The 25,231-nt window shown below is 40.5% G+C and overlaps 4 protein-coding genes across 9 annotated transcripts in view; 1 reads left to right on the forward strand and 3 right to left on the reverse strand.

The window, feature by feature from the left end:
- Positions 1-319: 319 nt before the first annotated feature.
- Positions 320-6,014, reverse strand: arpc1b (actin related protein 2/3 complex, subunit 1B). Its single transcript, XM_034231515.1, has 10 exons — positions 5,732-6,014; positions 5,019-5,153; positions 4,112-4,216; positions 3,374-3,596; positions 3,173-3,280; positions 2,595-2,831; positions 2,416-2,491; positions 1,373-1,572; positions 870-960; positions 320-729 (listed from the first exon to the last, which is right to left on the reverse strand). Exons 2-10 carry the CDS (start codon positions 5,080-5,082, stop codon positions 691-693), a joined length of 1,143 nt encoding a protein of 380 aa, XP_034087406.1. The 5' UTR covers positions 5,083-5,153; positions 5,732-6,014; the 3' UTR covers positions 320-690.
- An 880-nt stretch (positions 6,015-6,894) lies between these two features.
- Positions 6,895-15,219, reverse strand: arpc1a (actin related protein 2/3 complex, subunit 1A). Of its 2 annotated transcripts, none has more exons than XM_034231509.1 (11): positions 14,918-15,219; positions 14,203-14,296; positions 13,444-13,548; positions 13,030-13,252; positions 12,311-12,418; positions 12,059-12,162; positions 11,843-11,951; positions 9,447-9,522; positions 9,165-9,358; positions 7,778-7,868; positions 6,895-7,688 (listed from the first exon to the last, which is right to left on the reverse strand). In XM_034231509.1, exons 2-11 carry the CDS (start codon positions 14,264-14,266, stop codon positions 7,650-7,652), a joined length of 1,113 nt encoding a protein of 370 aa, XP_034087400.1. In that variant the 5' UTR covers positions 14,267-14,296; positions 14,918-15,219; the 3' UTR covers positions 6,895-7,649. The 2 variants fall into 2 exon arrangements, with proteins under 2 accessions (XP_034087400.1, XP_034087401.1); XM_034231510.1 differs by lacking the exon at positions 14,918-15,219 and adding an exon at positions 14,717-14,838.
- Positions 15,220-19,254: 4,035 nt separating this feature from the next.
- On the forward strand, positions 19,255-21,881 carry LOC117556084 (cell death-inducing p53-target protein 1-like). The gene is made up of 4 exons (XM_034231232.1): positions 19,255-19,394; positions 19,485-19,613; positions 21,394-21,568; positions 21,669-21,881. Exons 1-4 carry the CDS (start codon positions 19,334-19,336, stop codon positions 21,784-21,786), a joined length of 483 nt encoding a protein of 160 aa, XP_034087123.1. The 5' UTR covers positions 19,255-19,333; the 3' UTR covers positions 21,787-21,881.
- A 2,691-nt stretch (positions 21,882-24,572) lies between these two features.
- The window catches only part of abcg2b (ATP-binding cassette, sub-family G (WHITE), member 2b), a 50,490-nt gene continuing 49,831 nt past the window's right edge, over positions 24,573-25,231 (reverse strand). For all 5 annotated transcript variants that reach the window (XM_034231426.1, XM_034231427.1, XM_034231429.1 and 2 more), the window contains one exon: positions 24,573-25,148. In XM_034231426.1, coding sequence (XP_034087317.1) covers positions 25,001-25,148 — 148 coding nt within the window. In that variant the 3' untranslated portion in view covers positions 24,573-25,000. The remainder of the gene's footprint in view (positions 25,149-25,231) is intronic.

Consider the following 25,231-nt stretch of genomic DNA (forward strand, 5'->3'; position numbering starts at 1 on the left):
ATGTAGACTTTTACTAGGAAGTTATGCTCTATTTACAATCCCATACAAGTGATTTAAAGTTTTTTACTAAATCCTGTATTGTTCTGAGATTTTAACAGTTCTGCATCACATCGTCCTCATCAGCAGCGTTTTCTCTGTTCGAACTGCAGATGTTGAAAGCTCCCATAATTATGTCAATTTTTGCAGCAAGAAATCAATCTTGAGATTGTTCTCTGCTGCATAATGAAGAATGTCCACTTCAACTTCTTCATGTTGTTAAAACCTCCACATTTCCAAATAGCTTATAAGCTATTACACACCTGTAATAAACCAAGCATTGTTGAGCACTGTAACAGCAATCATTTATTTAATGCATGTTATGACCAGCATAAGCTTTAACACATATTCATCGTGATTAATATAAAATTCCTGCTTAAAGCATTCAGCTCAGAGGAGCTCTCTCTGATCTTACTAATCTAACTCATTAAGTACTGCTTGCAGACCTGTGGTCAGTCCCTCTGCTTACAATGTTGAGTTCAACAAGCTCAGCAAAGAGCTTCAGAGGGATAACAAACACAAGTCTGATCGTTTAAATTGTATCTTAAAAAATACCTGATTAATTAAGGCTAAGAAGCTTTGTGTATAAGGCAGCAGTTTTTCTTCATATCTCCAGAAGCTAATACACTTTGGGCGGAGTGACGTAAACTTCATTCAGACTATCTTTAAGTCCTTCATTGCAGACTCCAGCGACTGAAAAAAATATTCAAAAACAATAGCCATGTATTATTATATTGTCTGCGAAAAGATGTCAACAGTATACCAAGCACACATACACATTTGACCACATCAATGTATTCATGTGTGATCTTTAAAATATATGTGTGCGTTACCTTCACATCCCAGATGCCCATTCCCCCATCCATGCCGGTGGTGCAGAACTTGGCACACTTGTTTCTTCCTCCTTCCAGCACAGAGATTTGGCTAAAACATAGTTTAAGACAAGTCATGAAATAATGTGTTGTGTATTTATATAAAAAAAGGGAGTCATACTGTCAAATAATTTAACATCTCCTTGTGGAAAGACAAATATGTTATTTTGTGATTTTATTCCACAGGCATGAAAATGAAAAGTGATGTGTGAGTGGGTTCCCAAATTAGGAATTCTATATTAACCCTGACCTACTGTTAATGAGATGAAAATCATGCTATAATTTGCCATGAAGTGAAGTGAAATGCATTCATCATAAGTCATGTCTATTTGTGCTTCACAGATCTCATAATCAGATCTTATTTACCCTTGACTCATTATACACAATACACAAATAATTTGAAACAGCTTTGAAGACTGATCTGCCCTCCAGAGTCAAAGCATGCATTTTGTTTCCCCCCTCACCTGATGCTGTTCTTGTGCAGGGTGTTCAGGTCCTTTTCGGTGCTCTGGGTCTCTGAGGCCCGACGGTCCAGGTTCTGGAAACGTTCCCTGGCACTGATGCCCTTCTGGGCCGCCTGCTTAGGAACGTCCAGTTTGCCACCAAAAGTCAAGCTGGCTTTGGCCCCGTCGTAGACAAACAGCACCGGGTAACAGTCGTGGCCCTAGGGAAACAAAAACACATGAAGATGGAGCTGGAAGAGGTTTTATTTTGATATCATATCTATACGGTATAACACAAGATGTATTGCTTGTGATTTTGGTTGTCATTTCAGAGGTATAGTTAAAAAGCTCAAAGCGAATGAGTGTAAACATTTGTTATTATTATTTTGACCACATACATTTGTGTCCCCATCTGCAAGATTGTGTTTTTGTAATACTACCAGTGGGGGTCGCTACTGTTCAGACACAGTTGACTTTAAAACAACACTTTGTAGCTTTTGAAAGAAAAATAAATAACATGCATTCTATTACAAATAAAACGTTGCAATCACAATAAGTGGATTTTATTTTGCCTAATTCAATACACTCAGAGGTACTCTTGCTAATGACTTACTTGACATGGTATGAATGACCATTAGCTTGTGGTGGATAGCTAGTCTTAGTTATCATCAATTGGATATATAATGCTGCTGTATAACTGACATCACTGCTCTGTTCACAGAATGTTGTTACGGTAACACTACATTTAAGCATGTAACAGATAAACCATGTTAATTATTTTATATAAAAAGATAAGTACAATACTGGGCATTATGAAGCGACGTGGTCTTGCTTCAAAGTACTATTTTCTAAAAAAGGGACCTTTGCCAATAGATATGATTTGAAAAAGTCCAAAAGTATTAGTAATTGTAAATCATTATTTCCCTTGTTGAATGGATATTTTAAAATGGTGCAGTTCAACAATAGGTTAGTCAGGAAAATAACTAAATGTGAGTAAAATAAAATAAAAACTGATTAACATTTGAATTTTTTCAGAAGATATTAGATATTTACTGTATACTCACAGCTGCTACTATGCTGTTCTCAGTGATGAAGGTGACACACAGCAGAGGAAGAGTCTCAGACCTCAGACTGTTCACCCTGTGGAGGCATAACAAAGGTCAGAGTGCACACCTATAGAATAACACACAGACACACACTCATAAAGACAGACACAGAGGTATGTAGCCCCGCCCTCTCTTACGTGCTGGTCTTGCCTCCCTCAGCGACAGACACAGTGGAGTCGTGCGAGGTCCAGGCCAGACGGTTGCCGGAGTGTGAGAAACACACACCGTGCACCCATCCTCCGGCTCCAGCCACGGTCTGACCGGCTTCTCCAGACTCGCTAGACTCAAACAACATCTCTCCGAACGGCATCTTGCTGCCCCAGGGAGTGGGGCCGGGCTTCTCCTCCACCTCTTTGATGTAGGCTGAAAACACCCTGTGGGCGAGGGCAAGAGGGGTGAGGGTGTGCATACGATTCAAAGAAGAGGAAGGGAAGCAAAAAGACAAAACTATGGATGTCTGCGCCTCCAATCAAGAGTTGGATGAGCAGAAAAGGTAGACTTAAAAATAAAATAATAGGGGGGAAAAAAGCTAAATGCCTAAGAAGTTATTACACTTATTAAATAACAATATCCAAAATCTTAAACGATATCAAGTCTCATATCATGATATAAATAAGAGATCAATATATGCTCAACCAGAGTTATTCGTTATATACGTATGTAGTCTTTGAAATGTCCTCAGAAGTGTATTGACAGATATTTGATTCACTGATACCTGCATTTGAAGTCGCAGCATCCAGCCGCCAGCAGGACGTTGTTGGGATGCCAGTCCAGGCTGAGGATGGTGGAGCGGATAGGCTTCTTGATGTGCTTACACACCCACCTATAAATAACAACAACAAGCGTGTGGTTCATATTAATTAAATGCAGCCTACCATATAAATAAGTGGCAATGAGCTATCCTGTAAAACCTCACCAGTCATTTTCCTGCTCGAAGTAGCAGATGGAGATCAGGCGTGAGCCGCTGCCTACAGCAAACTTGTTCTCTTTTGGAGACCACTTCACACAGCGGGCAGCGCGGTTGATCCTGAGGATGACCAGGGTGGGCTTCCATGTGCCCTCTTTCAGGGTCCACACATAAGCGTTACGGTCTGCTCCGCAAGTAACTATACGGTTACTCTCTGTGGCCCAGTCGATACCTGCAGGAGAAAGACGTTTTTATTGTCATCTTATCTCTGTGCATGTTTTATGATTTATAATTAAAGGACTAGTTCAAAATTGTGTGAAATATGCTTATTTGCTTTAAATCTGCTTCAAGTTGTACGAGACGGTTGCTCTCTCTTACTGTAGGCATCTTTGGTTAAAGGCCTGACAACATATCCAGTCCAATGATTATACTTGGGGCACTAGGTCGCCTTTCACTCAAGAAAGCGATATTGCTTAAGCTAAAGGAGCAAAAAGCCAGTAATCGCTTCTTGTATCCTAAGTACCAATGTTTTTGAGCATGCCTGTTTTTCCAAAATGTCGATCTATTGTTGTTTAAATAGTCCAATTTATTTATTAGATGTCACTGAACGTGTACAGGAAATGCAGCACTATGCATGGAAAAGGTTATTTATTTATTGAGCTATTCATATATCAAATCATTTTACAAAGTTTGGTGTGTTTATCTGAACGTCTCTTTGTGGAAAATGTATTTGTGATTGTGTCTCACCTGTCACCTGCCCATTGTGCTCCTTCAGCTCATGGATCCTGTTCCACTGGGTCCCATCCTTCTTGTAGATGTGGACCTCGTGGTTGTTAGGGCACAAGGCGATTTCTATAGCACAAACATATATTTAAGTACAATGAACTTCAACAGAGAAAGTTCTGCAAATCAGTGTTACACAGTAAAGGGAAATTCATCAGTGTGAGTAGAGAGTGATTGACGAGAGAAGTTTGAGAGGCTGATCAGTGGAGTGGAACACCAAACAGCTGACAGGATGCACGAGAAAAGAGAAAACTAGAGAGATACAATATGTATCTGCCTGAAGGCAGCACACAGGCACATGGTATCTTTAAATAGACAATGTGTGAGAACTGTAACCTTCCCCACACAATAATGTAGCAAACCCTGCACATGTTTTAGTCAGCAGATGAGTCAGAGGCAGTGTTTGTCCAAGAGCAGCAGTGTGGGTGCTTTAGTGTGCATTTTTGGCTTTTTCGAGTGTTCCGCCTGCAAGCTGAGCAAACTTAAATGTGCAGCTCACAAGTAGAGTGAAACTACATCTGCATATGACTCGACCACATTCGTCTGTAACATCCGCTTTGCCCAGAAACCAAAGCTCTGATCAAAACAGCCAAATAAGGCATTAGTTTCCTGCAGCTAACAGAGCACAAGAGCCTCTCAGAAAGGCCAGCAGGCACCACCGTTACTGTTACAGGAAACAGGAAATACCTTCTCCCACCTGGGAGCCAATCACAGCCCTTTGACTCTTACACTTCTTGTTCTTTGGCACAGAATGTAGTTGAAGCAAGATGTTCCATGATGTCTGTGATTAAAGCTGTGAGCAGTTCAGAGAGGAGAAGACTCACTGAAATAAAAACCCCAGTGACCAATCAGAGACGGCGAGCAGACTTACGGGTACGATCTTTGTTCCAGGCATGGCAGCTAATTGGTTCCAGCAGGAAACTGTGGTACGCCATCGCCAATCAGATGTTAGAAACAAACCAGGAAGGGGTCTGAGGAACCAGTGGCTCGGAGATAACAGTCAAGTCTAGAAAAACAGAAGTTTTTGTTAAAACAAAGAAGTGGTAAGGAGAAAAACCCACACAATTAGGGACATTTACACAAATACTCATCAAGATACAGACAAAGTTGGTTCAGACTATTTAAGGTGCTTTGAGAAGTAAAATAACATCAGCTGATCTTTAACCCTCTGTAGAAAACAACACTGAACTTATCTCGCTCAGGTTGGGTTAATGAAATCCAGACTCTCAGAGGCATGATAGGAATGATGCAGGTCAAGGGTAACACACAGCCCCAAAACAAACACTTTACAGCAAGCAAACACACCCAGGAAATGAATACACACAGCTCCATGAGAGCCGTTACAACTTTACTTGCCCTAATCAAAGACAACCTCTACACAATGACACCCACATTTATATTTCCTTATTGAGTGTGGGTGGGTTAGAGTGCCTGTTGCATACTTTTAGCTTTTCCCTTTAAAAGGCATTAGACTCAGTGTGAATATGTGTGTGTGTGTGTGTGTGTGTGTGTGTGTGTGTGTGTGTGTTACTGACATGTCTAAACATACTCAGTCAACTGTTAAATAGTTTCTAGGCTACTTACCCTTAGATCTGGAGCGAGATTAATGGGTGAATAGCTGCTGTGATGGAGAGAGAGAGAGAGAAGGGAGAGGCAGAGAGAGGTGGCGGATCAAACAAAGATGAGGGTGCTCAGCTCGCGGACTCTGGCCAGTCAACGCAAACGCCAACGACAGAGTGAGCTCAGGAAGAAAGAAGCAGAGCAGAAGAGGGAGGAGAGGTCAGAGGGGGAAGTGGAGGAGGGTACAGTGAAGCTCTGAAGTAGAGACATACAGGAAGTTTGTGCAGGCTTATGATCGAGGTAGAAAAGATCATGGGTGTAACAGTTCAAAAATGTAAGCTAACTTTTCATTTTTAACTGATACAAAAAGAGAAAAGAGGAGTTTTAGTTCCAGTGAAACTAGGACGACAGGGAGGGGCATGAACACAATACAATGTTCTACAAAAAGGAGGAAGTAGAAACTGAAAAGGGAAAAAAAGCATGAAAGACACGAAAAAGAAGGGGGAGGGACTTATGGTCATTTCTGCATAAAGAAAGAGGAACAAGTAGAAGGGGAGGGAAGACAAGTAAACTGCAGACAGGGGGAGGAAACAGTGGCGACAGGAGAAAAGGTTGACTAGAATATATTTTCTCCTGTTTCTTCATGCATTTTGAGTTATAACATAGTTCCCTAATCATGGCAGTTCCCAACTTCAACTTTTCATGCTTTATAAACAAAACCCCCCCAAAACTTTTAAGTTAAAACTAAAAAAAGGTTAAAACTAAATGATGGCATGTTTTTCTACAATGCCTATTTTTTTTATTTGGGTACTATAAGCACAGTGGACCATTCTGTATAAAGAGACAGACGCATTCATAATCAGTTCCTATGGGAACTCTGGGGAAAACAACCCAAATGTATGACAAATCCACTGCTAACAGAACACAATTAGGTCAATAAAGGTGCATGGTACACATGGCTTTTTATCTAATGTTTCAGGAACTAAAACCTCCTATTTGAAAATCTGAATCTCAAAGTTACCAATTATAAAAACTGATATTCAAAGTTGTCCCCGTGTTAATAAATAGTTTTCTAGCAAACAAGAACAAATATGGAGTAAAATGTAAGAACAAACACAACCAACTAGTATAGAAGATCCCTAAAGGCATCTAGTCTGAGAGAAAAGACAAAGGAAGAGTCGAGTGAGTTGAGTTCTGTAAATTGACTTCATCTTTATTTCATGTCTACCTCATGATCAGTTACATAGAAATCCTCCATCTTGTGTGGTTTTAGTGAAGTAGCCACAGAGCAAAGTGCTGTTCGGCCGTGACTCCGCACAGAGTTTAGACAGCTGCTTTCTCTCTCCACCGTCAGACGCTGCACATCTCTACAGCCAACCTGCAACGTGACCTCAGAACATCAATAACCCGGGTCCTAATCTAAACAATGACTTCACCTGCTGGAGAATATTTACTCTCCTCCAGGAAGCAAATCATCACGTCCTCCGTTCTACTAAACATTGATGTTCAGAGATCACGTTGAGGTTGATCTGAGGTTAAATGCAGTCTGACTTTTGGATAAAACGCACCTTTTAGTGTCAACTTTTGGTACAGGAGGTTAGAGAACATAAAAACACACATTTCACTTCACGTTTGAATACGTGTCAGGGGACCTTCCCACTTTGACACTTGGTTAACCTTCATTTAAAAACAAACAAACAAAAAAATCAACAGTGATGTCACACGTCAGCTCAGTGTGTGTGTAGTGTATGTGTGTGTGTACTTAAGTGTGTGTGCGTGAGAGTGTTGGCACACCCAAAAAAGTGTGTTGTGTTCTGATCAGTGCTTTAGCAGACACTCGATTAGGGGGTCAGTTATTTGTGTTACTGGCTGTGTCGCAGGAGCGGCGCGGGGGGGGGGGGTGAGGCCTGCTGCATTTTCTTCATTCATTTACAAGGCTTCTTCACATGATGCGGAGACCCTGGATAGATGCTTCTAGACTCTGAGGAGGAAAACAAAAACCCACAAGGAAGTTAGAGCCAGGAGATCTCAGAGTAATGATCTGTGTAGAGGCGATTTGTGTGTGTATACCTTGAAGTCCCAAATGGTCATTGCCCCATCGATACCTGTGGTGCAGAACTTGCGACAATCCTTTTTGTCTCCTTCATAGATAGACACTTGGCTATGGACCAGACATGGAAATACATAAAAGACAGTTTAATGGGAGTAAAGGCAAGGAATGTTTATTTATATAGCACCCTTCAACACAAGGCAAGTTAAAGTGCTTTACAAAAATGAGAAACTGAACTGAAATGATAACATACAGCAAATGATTATGGATTTTATTATACTGCCCTGACAACTTTAACGGTACTGATCCTAAATGGATCCTCAATGGACCTCTCATAAAGATATGAGATTGGGCGCTATGGCTAAAATCAGCCATAAAACTACAACATGTTTTTATTTTTCAATTGGGTAAAAGCTTATGATTGCACATTACAACAATTTTAGAGCAAATAGTCATCTGCTTAAGTTAAGGAAGGTAAGTTGCAAACTCCTAAACAAACGGTTACTTAAAAGGTAGGGTAGGTAAGAATGGAGAAACCAGCTCGAGTGCGCTAGAATTTGAAAGTACACAACCGGAAAAAATCTGCCCCTTCCTTCAGACTTCCTTACAGAGCCCCTCCTCCAACACACACGAACGCGCACATGACCAATGAGGGCACGAGATACATTTGTGCACCGATGGAAGGCTGACAGGCAGGTAGGCCATCCAGTTACTTTAGACGGGCCGGCTAAAATGATTGGTCGTGCTTTTTACAGTACCACGGCTTCCACAGATGATATTTTTTAATGTATTTATTGTCAAAGCATTTAATGTATTCATTGCTATCGGGATGTTAAGAGCATTCCAAGGAATATAACAAAAAGTGTTTCTGAAGAGAATTACCTACCCCACCTTTAAGAGTCATTAATAGGTGGCTGTGAAAATGAATAATATTAAAATATTGGATATAGAGATCCACTGAGCTTCCAATAGCATCTACTCCAGCCAATACCTTTGTTACATAACACCACATCTATTTAAGGTATTAAAATAACATCAGTAACAGGTTTATTTGACACACTAAGCTAAAAGTAATACAATACAGCAGTCCTCAATAAACCCTCAATCGTGGTGACTTGTACTGCGTTATACAGAGAGGTGATTCTTATGTGTAGTTGACACTCATTAAGGAAACAAGTCTTACAAACTCCTCTCAGTGGAGACTCCATATTTGAATTATTGAAAATTGGAAACATTCAAAACCCTTCCAGTTGTTTTAATGCCAACAACAACAACAACATTTGGTAAATTGCGTAAACTCTGAAAACCAAAACTATAAAAACACAAAATCTAAACATGAAATGAAAACAGTTTTTTGTCCTATGATAAATTCCACACCCTGCATCGTCTCGGGTGACTGTGACTCACGTGATGCTGTTCTGGTGCAGTGTGTCCAGCGCAGTGTTGCGGTCCTCGGTGGTGGCTCTCTTGTCCATGTTCCTGAAGCGCTCCATGGCGGAGATGTTCCTCTGGATGCTCTGCTTCGGGAGGTCGAGCTTTGACACAAATGTCAGCACTCCACCATCGTCGCAACGGAACAGCATGGGGCAACAGTCGTGGCCCTGAACACGCAGACATTCATTTCAAATCATTATCCTTGATGACTGTTTATTTGTGCATGGAAATATGAAATGTGTCGTTTAATCTTACCGCAGCTACTAGACTGTTCTCTGAAACAAACATGACACTGAGGAGAGGAAGCAACTCCGTCTTCAGCTGTGAAGGACTGAACACACAAAGGAATGATCAGCTTGAGAACAACTGGTTTTAATGTATCAGGGATTAAACATTTGGTACACTTTTTTTGATCACATAAACCACAGTTTGCTTAATCTTCCTAACGGCTAGCCTGGATTAAACGGAATTTACAAAAACTCTATTTGCTAATTCATCTTGTTTAAAAAGGCATTTTTCTGTTAAATATATTTCTTCATTCCTGTATGTTCCTGTAAAACATTGATTTGATCTATTTATTTTTTAAATATCTGTGTTTTTGTTAGATTCTTTAATGTCGTTTCAATCAGTAAACAACACACATATCTCGGAGCACAAACTTTTTCAAAAGAGGTGTGTTATCCCAGAAATGACAGTTTTGTGTTCAAAAACCTGGGCTGTGTTCACTGTAGCGTTTTCAGGTTGTCTAGAGCAGTGTTTCTCAAACTTTTTCATACCAAGGACCACTTAACCAATAAAAAAACACTCGCGGACCACCTAACTCCACAAATATCCAAAAACACATCGTGTTTTACAAATCGCCTGAAAATGGTACAAACAAGTGGCAACATGTGTGATGAAGGTGTTTATCTGGGCTATATCATGCAATCGAAAGTGAAACTTAAGCTCGTTCCATTGCGGAGATATTCCCGCGAGAGTGCGGAAAACTTTAATTAATGTATTTATTTAAAATGTGAAATTTTACCAATATACTCACGGACCACTAGGGGGCGCTCACGGACCACCAGTGGTCCGCGGACCACACTTTGAGAAGCACTGGTCTAGACCGAGCCTGTTCATCTCAATTCATAACACCTGCAATTTGGTTGTTTATCTTTCTCGCCCTGTTGGCAATGTGAGTAGATGATCCGATTACAAATGGTGGCGTGACGAAAAAAGAGAAGACACCAACATGTCGTCAAATAAATAACTAGTTAATGTTTTTTTTAAATAATATTTCGATTCAAAACGGATGAGTTAGTAACTTTTTGGACATTATAATTGTGTCGTCTTTCTCGTTTGCAGATGCAGTAAAAACAAAAAGATACTAGGTCAATTCTAAAACCTTAAAGCATTAGTAGCTTAAACTTCACAGTCCTCCCTCATGTCTATCCTAACTTTGCAAATATATTTTGAGACAGGAAATTGAGAAAACAGATTTGTTTGGCCTAGAGGCGTTTTGGTGGGTAACAGCGAATGTAAACATCACATTTGTTTGTTTACTCCACAGGGCATGTTTAATCTGAGAAACCTGCTGGTTACTAGGGGCCGTAGGGGCCGATATTCCGCATTTGACCGATTATCGGTATCGGCCTTTTTTTGTATCAAATTGCCGATAAAACTTTGGCTCTGATGCGGCCGTTTCTCTGGCTGCAGTCACCACTCTGTGTACACGAGCAATGTCCCGCCCACAGCGCTATCTGATAGGCTATTACTGAAGATTTTCCGGGCAGGAGCCAGCCAGAGAGGCGGGACCTTCTCAGATTACAGGCAGGTGCAAAAGAACGCAGACACAGACACAGACTGAAGCAAGCAGCAGCGCTGAGCGGCAGAGCCATACATGTGTTAAACCGAAGTTCAATAAACATCCCTATCCCCTATGCTGAAGTTGCAAAAACACCACGATCTTATGATCCAATTCTATCAGTTTCCCAGTTACACAGGGACGCGGGAAGTCAGTCAGAGTTGGGGGTGCGTGCAGCGTCTCGTAGCGGAGTAACTGTGGTGCGGAGGGGGGGGGGGGGGGCTGCGAGTGGAGCCTTGCCGTTTTTCAGGTTGATATGTGAAGCTCATTAGCTAGCCAACATGTATCTAGCAAATGTTTAGCAAAATATTAGAAGTGAGGCTACGAGACTAACGTTAGGTCTACTGTAATAGCCTCACTTTTAATAGTTTGCAAAACATTAGCTAGCACTAGTGTTTTGCAGTTGCTAGCAGCTTATTGGGATTGTATGCTAGATAGACAGATATAATAAATTAAGCATTATTGTTAGTTAAGCATGTCAGCCTGCAGCCCCACTTCTTGTCTCTCTCTCTAACTCATTGCAGATGGCTGCACTAAAGAAAAGGGCACAGAGAGGAAACCAGTTGTAAGATGTTTAAAAGTTAATTAAACATAATATAGGCTTAAATGCATTTCAAAGAAGTTGTGTTGGAGTTTGTGTTATTCTACATTTTGACACAAAGATTTTCTGATTTTACTGCAAATGTATATCGGTTATCAGTCTCCTTGATTACTAATAATCGGTATCGGCCTTGAAAAAGCCATATCGGTCGATCCCTACTGGTTACAATCATAAACAAGAATGCTATTTGGGTAGAAATGAAAATACCTGGCAGTCTTAGAGCTGTCCACCACAGTGACGGTGCTGTCATGGCTGACCCAGGCCAGTCGGTTACCAGAGGCTGAGAAAGAGACTGAGTGGACCCAACCCCCTCCACCTAACAGGCACAAAGTGGAGAAAAGGGCAGATCCGGTTTAGTTCAGGTTACTGCAACTCATATGAAAGAGATTTTTTATCAACACATCTGAAGACAAAGATACAGACCTGCTCCTCCGAACTCTGCTAGCACAGCCCCAAATGGCATCTTGCTGCCCCAGGGTGTGGGGCCTGGTTTCTCCTCAACCTCCTTAATGTAGGCTGAGAACACCCTGGAGGCCGGAGAGGGAGGGGGGGGGGGGAGGAGAGAAGCACATAGACAGGAATCAAAAGGAGCAAAGGAAGAGCCTGGCCAGGTTTTCTGTCATACAATCCTCTATCTCATTTCATTTGACAATTTTCAATGTTAACAGCCCTCACCTGCATTTAAAGTCACAGGATCCAGCCGCCAGCAGGATGTTGTTGGGATGCCAGTCCAGGCTGAGGATGGTGGAGCGGACTGGCTTCTTGATGTGCTTGCTCACCCACCTAAATGATGTGAAAAAGCACAGATTTGATGTTTTTTGTGAAAAACGTCAGAACTTGTAACGTATATTCATGTTAAAATGCAATGATCATTTAATCTGATATTAAAAAGGGAAACAGATACAAGTTGTGGGTGTAGTTCAGTTAAACTAAAACCTTTGTTATCTTGTCTGCTGACAATTAAAAGACCAGACATCCAGTGGTCGTGACAGATGGGGTCACTTATACAATTCAGAAAAACTGAATCAATGAGCAAAGCAACACAGAAAAGACGGACTCAAAGCCAAAAATGACAATCCAGGTGACACATTTAGTGCACCATCTGCCTCTGGCTGCTGCTGTGTCCCAAAGGAACACATTAATGGTGAATGAGTTGAGACTTTTTCACAAAAGGCCAGAAATAAATGTCAAAGTAACACCGTCTTATGCAATACTGAAATGAGAAAAAGGGACAACACACCAACAGTATAAAAGAAACACATTTATAATCCCATTAACACATCAGCAAAACAATTGGAAATAATCATTTGACTAAAACCTTGCCTCTAAGATTTATCCAATTTTAAAAACAGATACATTTCAGCTAATTGTAATAATTGGACCAATATTCTCACCAGTCGTTCTCAGACTCGAAGTAGCAGACAGAGATGAGTCGAGCACCACTTCCAACGGCAAACTTGTTCTCCAGTGGAGACCACTTGACGAAGGTGGCAGCTCGGTTGATCCTGAGGATGACCAGGGTGGGCTTCCATACGCCCTCCTTCTGCGACCACACATAGGCATTACGGTCTGCTCCACATGTCACTATACGGTCACTTTTGGGAGCCCAGTCAATTCCTACAACACAAAAGAGAGAGATTATGTAATGCCTCGCTGACTAATACAGTGTATAATGACAGCACCAGAGCTATTATACAGAATGAGACATGTTTGCAAACTGTTTCAATTACATTACCAGACACATTTGTTTTGCATGTTTGTGGGTTAGTCATAGATACAAATAAGTATTATGCAGCCTCTTTAAATACCTGTTATGTGTCCATTATGCTCCTTCAGTTCATGGGTCTTAACCCACTGGTTACCGCTCTTCTTGTAGATATGGACTTCATGGTTGTTTGGACTGATGGCAATTTCTACAGAGTTAAAGATAAAACCAGCAGGTTACTAGGATGAACACACAGATAACAAACAAGTTGGACCAGTTTCTGGTATCTGCCATAGCTAGCTGGAATACATGTTGTAAGAGTTTATAAATACGAAAAACAAAAGCTTGAAATAAATGTGTTTTTGTGACCGAAGTTGCACTCCTGTTGGCAAATAAATATATGATAGGTATAATCATTTGTTTTTAATATACAAATCAATCAATCCAAATGAAGGATATAATTCAACTAATGGTTTAAAATAAAACTACAACACAACTGATCACAAAGAATAAACAATGGAGAAATTGTTAGTAAAATGCGATATATCTCCAAAGAAAATCCCAAGATTAAAGAATCTAAAATATTTGCATCCAATATGTCCATCACACAACTCAGACTGATATCATTTTAAGTAAACAGCAGCTTAATATTAATATCAGAGGGCAACATTAAAGTGAATCATCAATAGTGTCAGCTTTTAAAGAAACATTTATGCAGGGATCTACTTGATGTTAATATTTGAATGCACTGGCTTTGATTTAAGGAGCTATAGAAGAGAATAGACTAAAGTAACGAACAGTACATCTTCTCGTACAGAGCTTGGTAGTGATACACTCAGATCAGTAAAGGTTTCAGCCTTACGTGTCCTGTCGCTGTTCCACGCGTGGCAGGTGATGGGTTCCAACAGAAACTGATGAAGGGACATCTTGTCTGGGTGTGGTCCTTAAGTGGAGCTCTGCGAAGTCACACAGCAAAACTTAGTTTAGCGACGAGCGACAAAACACACCCAGAGAAAACAGCTGAACTGAACTTTGCCTCTACCGGCTTTACAGCTCCACACATGACAGCGTATATAAAAAGATGGAATACATTTCAAAATCCGTTCACTTTATTGCAACGTTAATTAGATTGTTAGCCTGGGAGCACTGACGTTAGCTAAACCCACTGATAAAAGGCAAACATTAAAAGGCTGCTTGAACTAGCCAATGTTAGCCAAAATAATATTACTAAGCTAAAGTTGGACAGCTTGCGTTCACCACAGTGAAACACTTTTGTGGAATTGGGTTGACTAGCCAAGTTAATATCGTTTTACAATTGTCTTATTAGAAATCGTTAACAGCAACACATAACTAGTTAATCAACATTGCTAGCTTACAGTTCACCGGTGTTAAACAGGCCTTTCAGCCATATTGGTCATCTTGAGAAATATATAGACGTGTTACTCTCCACACTGTGCCCAGACGGCCCCTCTTTACTATGTCAGACCCCGGTTTTTCCTCGGAGGAGATGCCTTCACTGCCAATGATAGCTGCTACACTGTTAGCCGTACATTCCGCTAGCCCGCTTGCTAACTCACCTCGTCAGTTCGGTTCTCGGTTAGCCGGCAAGCTAAGTGACGCAAGCGGGGAAAGGTTAGATCGGGGATGGACCTGAATTCGCGGACTCTGGTCAGTCGACACGAATTCGTCCAGCAATGTTGAGGGAATGTCAAGACGGCCAGTAGGATACGACCGGGAGCATCCGGAAGCTAACTCGGCAGCAAAACCCGTGGATGCCTGGCTGACAGCTAGCTTAGCCTCATCACGCTAGCTGTTACATTCAAGTGGAAAAACCTCGGCTCGTTCACATCGATGTCCCCACACAATCTCTGACGAACGCGTAAGAGCTCCTCTAGTGGTTCAAATAGAAACACCCAAAGTGACCAAACCGGTTACAAAACACCACCATCTAGTGCAGGAGTGCCCAACCTTTTTTGAACCGAGAGCTACTTTTAAAGTTGCCAGTCTGCCGAGATCTACCAGTCCAAGCGTCCAGGCGTAGCCATTACTGACAGCCTACTACCAGGTAAATACACACTTCTACTTGTGTAAAACTGAGTAGTGTTGCTACAAAAGTATAAATTAGGCTTACTAATAAGACAACTCAGATCTGAAGCTACAGGAATCTGCTGCCAAAGTGCAATAAAAAAGACAAAATTAATAGAATCAAACCCTTTTTTTGTTGCATTTAGTAGAGCATAAAAATAAATGCCTTTTAAAATAGGATGCAAGCAACACTAGTTTCTTAACTTAACCTGAATTGATAATAGACTATAACCTTTATCTTTATCTTATACCATTTTGTACAATAATTATAATGAATAAGTTCAAACAAACAAAAACTTACAGCTGATTAATAACGGTATCTAACTTGAGTTTTTATTATATCAAAAACCTGTTGAAATGCTACTGTTATTTTTACTGTCCCCAAAAAGCGCGTCGGCAGCCTCCAGGAAAGCTTCTTTCACAACTTCGCCGTCTTTGAAAGACTCGGGCCTGGCGCCACGAGGGGGCAAAAGGGGGCATTGCCCCGAAGTTGTTTTATTTGCCCCCTCACTTTGAGCATCATTCAGCCATCGAAAAGTTAAATAAATGTCACAATTATTAAATAACTTTAAATAATTATTTTCCCCAACACACGTTACTATGTTTAGATCAGATATGTGGGCAGGCAGTCAAGCAACGTGTAAACAAGCCTCAACCCCAAGTGAGCTTGTAGTCTTAATTAATGTTAGCATGTGTGCTTAGCTGTAAACACAGTCGGATGGGGGACCAAAACGTCCCTGTTTTCCGGGCAAAGTCCCCATTTTCGGAATGTGCGTTAAAAAACATAGAGCAAGGTGAAATAAAATGTTACATGTCAGTAAAAACAGAGTAACAGTGTTGTGCCTGTTTGTAGCGTTAGTGTATTTCTTTTTCTAATACTTCTTCTACTTCTTCTTCTTCTACCTCTACTTCTTCTTCTTCTACCTCTACTTCTTCTTCTTCTACCTCTACTTCTTCTTCTTCTACCTCTACTTCTTCTTCTTCTACCTCTACTTCTTCTTCTTCTTCTACCTCTACTTCTTCTTCTTCTACCCATGGATGTATAATAAGAAGCTTCTAATTCAATGTACCTTCCCGCAAAATATTGGACAAAAGAAAGTCGGCTAGTAGTGTCAACTAAATCCATAGTATTAGAACAAAAGTGATTTAAACGAGGTAAATTACGAATGTATGTTCTCAATCGCCAAGTGTGCGATTGAATATTAAATTAGATTTATTGCCCATAGGGAGAAATTCATTTCCACAGCTCTGTGAAAACGAGATGAAATCGACAAAAAATAAGACAACTACAGATAGCACCACACATGATGCTTACCTGTTATTATTTAGGGCTGCCTGTATGGATCAGGTTTTTGCCAAAGCGAGCCCTTTTACTATAATAATAATATGTTATTATTATATAAACCGTATTGGTACAATGAGCGACATCTAGTGACGGATTTTTAATCTGTGTCTGTCCATTTGGTGCAGTATTTGATCCAATATTACATTTGGTTTATATATTAGTCACTTTCTTATGGAATGCCAGGTTTTAGGTCTTGGTTTGAACATTCAATCCTGAAAATAAAAAATCAACCAGATTAATTTGTCTTTAATCCTGACATGACTAGAGTAGATAGTAAGTAAATAAATCTGTATAGGAAGACGAGTTAAGGGATAGAGGAGAAAAGGTTATGGTATAATTACAGAGCCTGTCCATTTATAAATTGAGGAAATCAATGTTAGTCTGTTAACGTGACTAACAAAGTGCAGGCATCTAATAATGTACTATCTATTATTAAAGATCAGAGGAAAAGAACAGAATGAGAGGGGTCAATCCGGAATACAAATAAAGAAGCAAAGAGATTGTAGAGCAGTGAGAATGAAAAAAACTTGGTGTGTCAATTCATTACATTGCCAGCATTTTTCGTTGTTGTGAAAAAAAAGTCGCCCCCTAGGATTTTTGAACAGCCCCCTCAGTCATTTCAGCCTGGAAAGACTTCATGTGTTTCGCAAGAACGTGACTGACACGATAAGATGCTATGGTAGCAGCCTTGCTCTTGTTGTTGGGCCTGGTGAAAATGGACTGCTGTGCATTTAGCTGTCCTTTCAGGCCCCTCCCCTTTTGGAGCGTAGGGCAGAATTAGGAGGGAATTCCGTCTCGTAGCGTTTGTGCACTGTTTTGAAATGCCGCTCCTAAATTACCCTTCTTCGATAAAGCCACGCTCGCATTGCAGATGAGACAGATGGACTTTGAATTGGAATAGATACAAAAATAATCATCCTCTCACTCGGAGTGAAAATTATATATGTTGGGCTTTTTTGCTTCTGCCATAATTGCGGTCTTGTGTGTGTGTGCGGACTGTCACTCCTGTTGACACGGACAATGTCAGCGAAATAGTGCCCACTGCCCACCAGCCACGCCCCGACACATGGGGTCACGCCGGCCAATCACAAAGCTTTGATGCGTTCAAGTGCATTATTCTGGCACAGGAAGATTATGTTACAGGACATTAACGATAAAACAGAATATTGTTGTTCTATTTTTAGACACATATCGCGATCGACTGGGAATCTCCCCGCGATCGACCGGTCGATCGCGATCGACTGGTTGGGCACCCCTGATCTAGTGCATCGTGTTGACTAATCCCCCATTAAAACTCAGCTATGAATGACCACAGTGTCAGGATTTATAAACTGAGATAAATGATTAATTCTCAGGCGTCCTGAAAGCGCCATAAACAATACCATGATCACAAGGACCTTGAGATGGTTAAGGTTACCTGATCTTGAGTACCTGTCATGGACAAGGTCCCTTTGTTGAAATCTACTTTCATTTTCATCAGCTTTTATGCACAACCAAGGAGGTCTGACAGATTTTTCTTAATGTACTCTATGTAGCCTACTTACACATAAATGGACATGAACAGCTACGAACAAGGAGGACAAAGCTAGAAAAAAAGTTAGGGAATATACATGACTATATGTAGCCTACATTGGTAACAATGTAGGTGTGTATTGGTTCACATGGGTGGAGGTGAGTGATGAGAATTTCAGCTGCTTGAGCTATTTGTTTCCTTAGCTTCTCCACTTTAAACCCACTCCAGGCCACTTCCCAATCGCACCACACTGAACTTACATTTCAATTTACAGGGGGGCCAATAAGCACATTTTTGAAGTATGGTTTCTAAAGAAGACTTATTTGGCATGTTCTTCACCCATTCATTATGTGCTGAGGCTTTCATGTCTCACCACATATTTAAAGACGACATTGGTCTGTACTTTTTTTTAAATTTAATGCAAAGAATATTATCATTATTCTGCCAATATACTATTTCTGAGAGTTTAATATGACCAGTGTTTTCACCAAGTATGCCATGGTGGTAAAAAAAACCTGGAAACATTTGATTAACGCTTTTATTATATACCACATAACATAGCTCATAATTTAAGTGATGCCTGTATTTGTACTTTATAGTTACCCTGACCAAAGTCTCCCACTAATAAACAAGCTGGGAGTGGTAAGGATTTTATTTACATAAATAATGTTATGCAGGTCTTGTTCAATGTACTTCAAACACACCTATCATTCATTTATTGAGCAACAGTATACATCTAAACCTTTTAATCCAATTGTTCAACCAATGGAGTGAAATAAGTTAAGATGCTTCCAAATTACAGTCAATCAATCTCCATTCATTCTGCATTAAACCTTACACAAATTGGCTCTTCTGTCAAACTTTAAAAAATCACATTTGCCTCATTTTAAAGGTCATTTTGCTATTGCCTTTTGGGTAATAGGTTCTTCAACCAATCAGAGGAGATCTCAATCAGCACCTCTTATTTGCACCTGGTACACATTCAGATGAACTGCAGCTGACTGAAAACACATCAGATTCTTGTTCACACATTTTAGCATACATTTTTAAATGGAGTCATTATCAAAAGCAGATGAGCCGTTTCCTACTCCTCCGCCGTACTTCTTACCAGGTAAAAAACTCTCAAACTTACAGAGCCAGAAATCATAGGTTTTAACAGTACACACTACAGTTAAATAAAGTTTGTAAATTGTTCTTCCAGATGAAAGTCAAACGGTACGAGCTCCGAGGATCTACCATATTAACTCGCCTTTCAGCCCTCCACCACCTCCTTGCTTCTCTTTTTCTCCTGGAATTGGCTGCTCCACTGAAACATACCCATCTCTTACTGGTAGGCCTACATGCTCAACTAACATCTGCCTCCATTTTGAATATGTAGAGCAGGCCTAAATGTCATTTCATGGCTGTTTTTCCCCTTGTCATAATCGTTGTAAAACTTTGTGTTACTTTGCAGCTGTTCTGCATGTATTTGTAGTAGTTTATCACTTTATAGTTTTTTTAATATATATCTTTAGGGTCATTTTGCATATCTTCCTAGTTGGTAAGTCTCTTTGAGTTACATTTTGGAGGTGAAAGCCATGGAGGACTGACACTTTGGGACCTTGGTCCTGTGTCCAGTATTTCTGTTTACTAATTTCCATGCATGGAATGGGAGGAAATGCAACAATTTGTCATTCAGAAATAATTGAAGTTATTATTTCTGCTTTTGGATGACACCAGTGGCGGATTTAGGATTGTAGGAGATCCGGGGCTTAGCCCAGGAGTTGTTGGGTTGGGTTGGGTTGGGTTGGGTTGGGTTGGGGGGGGTGCAGGGGTACAGTGCAGGGGTACAGTGCTATTTTTTACAAGTGGGGAGTGGACCGAACATCCTTTAGGGGGGTCGTCACCTCCTCTCGGGGGGTCCGGGGGCATGCTCCCCCGGGAAGATTTTTTTTAAATATTGAAGTTGAAAGCATCAATCTGGTGCACTTTGAGAGCAACATTAACCCTACCTTAATAACACCTTAAAGCGGACAAAAGGCACTGGAGAACACTCATTAACACCCTTTAATGAAGCAAACTAATGCCTTAACTCACTCAAATAGTCGTTTACTTATTAAGGTGAAACGAATGTGCGTAGAGTTTTAAAGGATGCGGATAGTCTCACCTTGATTCTGGTGCATTGCTTATCGTTTTATAGATCTATTCTCATCCACCATCTTTGTTTGTGACGTAAAGAGTGTAAGAGTCACGTTTCTGAATCGGACACTCTGAGTGGATACAGTCACAGCCAATCGGAGTCTGATTCAGAGGGTTGCCTGTCAGTTCTGTTATTATGTGTACTGAAACGAGAGCCGGTATAATTCCACGCGCGAAAATAAAAATTGGAATACGTTATTTTAGTGTCTTAAAAGTAGACTGAGGTATGAAGGGTTAACGTTACATCTTAGGATAATTTTTAGTCATGTTCTGTATACATACTAACATATAAGGGTATACTTAGTGTGGTTACTCCATGTTTACTAGCTATAACATTAACGTTACATCACTCTTTTTCACTTCTTACTCAGTCAGCCAGAGTGCAGATATCTTCATTAGATTAACAAACCTGAAACATCATCCATTTCTTGACTGCTGGTGATGACATTGTTGTCAGCTGCTGATACTGCTGCTGCAGCAGCTTGTGGCGCCTGCTTCGATGACAATAACTTTCTAATATCCATAACTGTATAGGCTATTAGCTTAAAACCATAAAACTCGCCAGGCACTAGGAAGGATCACTTCTTCTTCAGGGCAGGCTACGCAGGCTAATGTCCCACAGTGGCTGCCTCTCTGGTGGACTCCGGTACTGCACATTACTCCCGAGACGTTTTTAAAAAAAAAAAATAATAATAATAATTCTAATTTTTTTTTAAGTGAAACATCCGGGGCTTTTCAGAAAACATCCGGGGCTTGAGCCCAAGTAGCCACCCCCTAGCGCCGCCACTGGATGACACTATGGTAGTTAAACCTCCTACAGCATTGATCAGAGAATGTTAAGGACTTAAACTATAATTTGAAGTTAAGGTAATATCCTAATGTTACATTTGAAGATAAGCTTTCTTTTTCCTCCCCACATGTCTTCTCTCCAGCTTCCCCTGCTCCTATATTTACACCCAAGCTGAAGTTTGTGAGCTATGAGACGGAGCTGTGTTGCTCTCCGGGTCTGACGACATGTACTTCCTGTCAGACGCGGGTCACCACGCAAGTCATCTTCAAAGTCGGGAGGCATGCGTGGCTCATGTGCCTGGTGTTTGTATTATGCTCGTAAGGGACTCGATCAAATACCTTAATCTGGTTATCTAATTACCCAGCATCATTCACACATTGAAAATGCAAAGACTGATGTGTGATTTCTGTTTTACAGCTTGGTGCTTGGATGCTGTCTGATTCCTTTTTTCGTGAACCATTTCAAGGATGCCTATCACACTTGCCCTCGCTGTTACAGGGTCCTCCATGTACACAGGAGGTCCTGCTGTGAATGAAAACACACACGATTGACTACTAAGAAGTTAAACTAATTGCTGATGTGTTTTTTTAATCTGTCAGTATAACCTAAAATGAATATATTAATGTGTAAATTGTAAGAAGAATACATTGCTTTCTGTCATGTATAATTTAGACATCTTTATATTTTACCTTTTGTAACAAAATCATATTAAATAAATATTTTCTGTCAATCGTTTTTCATGTTTCTTGTCCTTTTTTAAAGCGAAGCAATAAGACGAAAATGCTGAGCAATGCAATCGCAGGTTGTGTATATAAATGATGCCTTTAAATTCAATTCCACATTTGACAAAATAAGAAGTTTTTTTTTTAAACTGCTGATGAACGCTGTGTGAGAAAAGCTAGAAAGTTTACCTTGAGTTATTTTTTTTTCTTACGCAATCAGAATACCTTTATCCATCTCAGAGGAAATGTACATTGTTACAGAAAGTAAGGAGCCAATTACTATAACCAAGGACATGAATGAACTTTCATGCTCCAATTAGACCTTGTTTCCACATATTTTTCATCGCAGCTACATTGCATAGATCTGTTCACCTAACTTTCACTCTTGTCATCAATACATCCACATTTATTGGATTAAGCCTGCTTGTGTACTTGCACTGTGAGTAGTGAACGTGCCCTCATTGACATGACACCAGAGGATTAGAAGTGTGGGTTTATTTTAGATCTTTGAGCCTCAGGTTAATGAGCATGTGAGAAGCAAGGACACCTTAATTCTACTCGTCTGAGGTCAAACATGCCTTTTGCCACGCACTCCTGCTGCTTGGGTATAAGACGCTGTCAGGATGTCTCCTGGGACCCAGCAGTAACACACTCACAGCTGACCCCTGCATGGCAGAGGATGCATCAGTTTCTCCCATCCTTCAGTCAATTAGTTTCCTCCTTAGTGTCCTCCCTTTTTTTGTTTCAGCACTTCAACCGTAAAACTGAACTCCTCTCCTATTTGGTCCTGTGTGTAGCCAAAATGCCCTTCATACCACCTGTGTCGATTTCCCGCTCTTTGTCAGGACTGTCTGTGAAGGAGAGACTTATCAGCAACACTTCAACAACTACTTTCACAAAGATCCAAAAAGGAACTACTTTGACCAAAGTTGCAAGAGAAGACAAAGACGGCTCAGTAAAGGAGCGAATGGCTTTGAACCTCAAGCAGCTGGGGAAGAAGAGTCAACCCAGGAGTCACCTGCCAATCGCTAAAGCAGTGTCGGTGGCCGAGCTGCATGCAAAGAGAAAGGAGAGAATGCTGCCTTCATCACAAACCGACAGCTTCCCAGCTTCCAGCTCGGGTGAGTCCCTGTTTAAGAAACAGCAGCACAAACATGTGAGCCAGAGTTCTTTGAAGAGTGAACCAGAGGTGAAGACGAGGCCCAGGCATCAGGAGAAGGTTGGCCTCACACTGACTCTCACACCTGACGCTGTCCTGCTGCTGCATAGGAGGAACAGTGAGAGACGTCAACAATCAGCGTGCAGAAATGCCGGAAGTGGAGGAGGTGTTTATGGAAGCACATTTGATACCAGGTGCAGGAGGGAAAACATTACTAAAAGGCACCAAGCAGCATCAGAGAAACACAGCACTTCGAATAGCAGAGTCGGTGCTAAAAACTATAATGACGCTCATCTGGTAGACTTAAGCTCAATTGTGAAAATCTCTCTTCTAAACGAGCAACATAAGTATGATGATGTGGAGTATGAAGAGGAGGACCATTGTGTGGATGAGCGTGTGGTGCTTAAATGTTCAGAGTGGCTGCAAGGGTTGGAAAACACACCTGTGACAGTGGGAAACAGATCGGATAAGAGTAAAAGCAAGGTGAACAGTTTTTAAAGGTGGAATGAGAACTGCTGCTTAGTGTCATCTTACAACATGAGAATGAACTGCAGTTTCTGTCCTTTTTTTGTACAGCTTGTGTTCTGTATCCCCTGGTGCTCTGTTTTTGTATTATATGGGCCTAGCCCTGCAAAGAAATTAAACCATTGTGACAGTGTTAACGTTTTATATGAAATGTAGAGACAATTGACATTTTCTTAACATTTTCTTTTTCCGGGAAGTAAAACTTAAGGAATTAAAATTAGGTCTACACGTTTGAAAACCTGATAAAGACAAAGAACATTTTAGCTTGTTTTACTCATTGTCATAAGGCACACAATGCACTGCACTGACATGTCTCATAAGTGATTTTGTAAGATACAAAATAATTCTTGATTCATATTTGGCTTCCTGTGAGTTTACAATGAGTGTTAAATGTGGTTCTATTTTAAAAGGACAACATGTAATACACTGGGGAAGACAAAACTACACTGATTGTTTTAAAGATGGATAGTTGAGTTCAAACTCATGTTGTACAGCCAACATTATCAATACCTGAAACTGAGCTTTTTCAAATCTAGTGGAGATCTGCACGTTTAAAAAATGCCATATATGCTCTAATAATTAATGGAAAAAACAGGACGATGATGCACAGACTATCTAAAATATTTCCCCTTAAATGCAATCATGCAGCCATGAACAATCATGGAGTCTTGGGTTTGAATATTTCACTTAATGTACATAGTAGCTTTAATGAAGAGCTACTACATACTGTGGAAAGCGGTAATATAACTTAATGCCAGGGAAATGTGGTTTTTGAATGCTCTTCTGTAATGCAACTATTTTTTCTGTGATCAAGAATTACAGCAAGGATCCCATGTTTTTGTCCATATTTAATGTTGATAAGATATGAATATTTATTTTTCTAACTGGAAAAATACAACATATGTGGTGTATTAGACAAAAAATAAAATAGAGTTCTTTCACTTGCTCTGCAAGACATAAATAAAACTTGACTTACCATTTTTTACTGTAGAACTTAAAAATAACTATTAAAATACATACATGTACATCTCTTCACTGTGCCCAAAGTTGTCTCACTCACTGTAAGTAGCTTTGTAGGGAATTAGAGTGTGCTTAGTGGTAGCTTATCTTCCTCTGTGACAAATGTTACAACACGTGAGTTTGTTTGTCTAATCGAGCATGAGTGAGAGACACAGATTCCATGTAATAATTTAAATAATACCATCAAAAAGGTTATTTCATATTAAATATTCGAGTATGTTCTTTCCCCCCCCCGAAAGGAATTTCCCTTATGCATTTCATTTGAGGCTTGTTAAATAAATAAGAGAAAGTGTGTGTTTGAGGGATACATAAACAGACGATTATTATTTCCAGCGGTTGATTCGTCGCAGCTGTACGTAGGCCAGGACCATGCAGACCAGGACGATTCCCAGCAGAGCCACCTGGTTCTGCCAGAAGCCCCATGCAGAGTAGTCAAGGCCCTGGATTTCCAGGAACACCTCCCCTGGGATCCTGCAGCACAGACAAGACAGGCTTAGTGTGGGTTTGTATGTGTGTTGGCACGTGCGTGAGGGTTATTGTGTTTTTTAAGGAGT

This window comes from Gymnodraco acuticeps, unplaced genomic scaffold (genome assembly GCF_902827175.1).
Source record: "Gymnodraco acuticeps unplaced genomic scaffold, fGymAcu1.1, whole genome shotgun sequence".
Taxonomy (NCBI): domain Eukaryota; kingdom Metazoa; phylum Chordata; class Actinopteri; order Perciformes; family Bathydraconidae; genus Gymnodraco; species Gymnodraco acuticeps.

Coding starts and splice junctions, on each gene's coding strand:
- arpc1a (XM_034231509.1), bottom strand. CDS start 14,266: ATGTCCCTTCATCAGTTTCTGTTGGAACCCATCACCTGCCACGCGTGG. Junction 11,952..12,058: donor AGCAGAGTTCGGAGGAGCAG/GTCTGTATCTTT, acceptor TGTGCCTGTTAG/GTGGAGGGGGTTGGGTCCAC. Junction 7,689..7,777: donor TGACCATTTGGGACTTCAAG/GTATACACACAC, acceptor TTTCCTCCTCAG/AGTCTAGAAGCATCTATCCA.
- LOC117556084 (XM_034231232.1), top strand. CDS start 19,334: ATGGAGTCATTATCAAAAGCAGATGAGCCGTTTCCTACTCCTCCGCCG. Junction 19,614..21,393: donor AACATACCCATCTCTTACTG/GTAGGCCTACAT, acceptor TCTTCTCTCCAG/CTTCCCCTGCTCCTATATTT. Junction 21,569..21,668: donor CTGGTGTTTGTATTATGCTC/GTAAGGGACTCG, acceptor TCTGTTTTACAG/CTTGGTGCTTGGATGCTGTC.
- arpc1b (XM_034231515.1), bottom strand. CDS start 5,082: ATGGCGTACCACAGTTTCCTGCTGGAACCAATTAGCTGCCATGCCTGG. Junction 2,832..3,172: donor TGCTGCGACTTCAAATGCAG/GTATCAGTGAAT, acceptor CCTCGCCCACAG/GGTGTTTTCAGCCTACATCA. Junction 2,492..2,594: donor GAGGGAGGCAAGACCAGCAC/GTAAGAGAGGGC, acceptor ATGCCTCCACAG/GGTGAACAGTCTGAGGTCTG.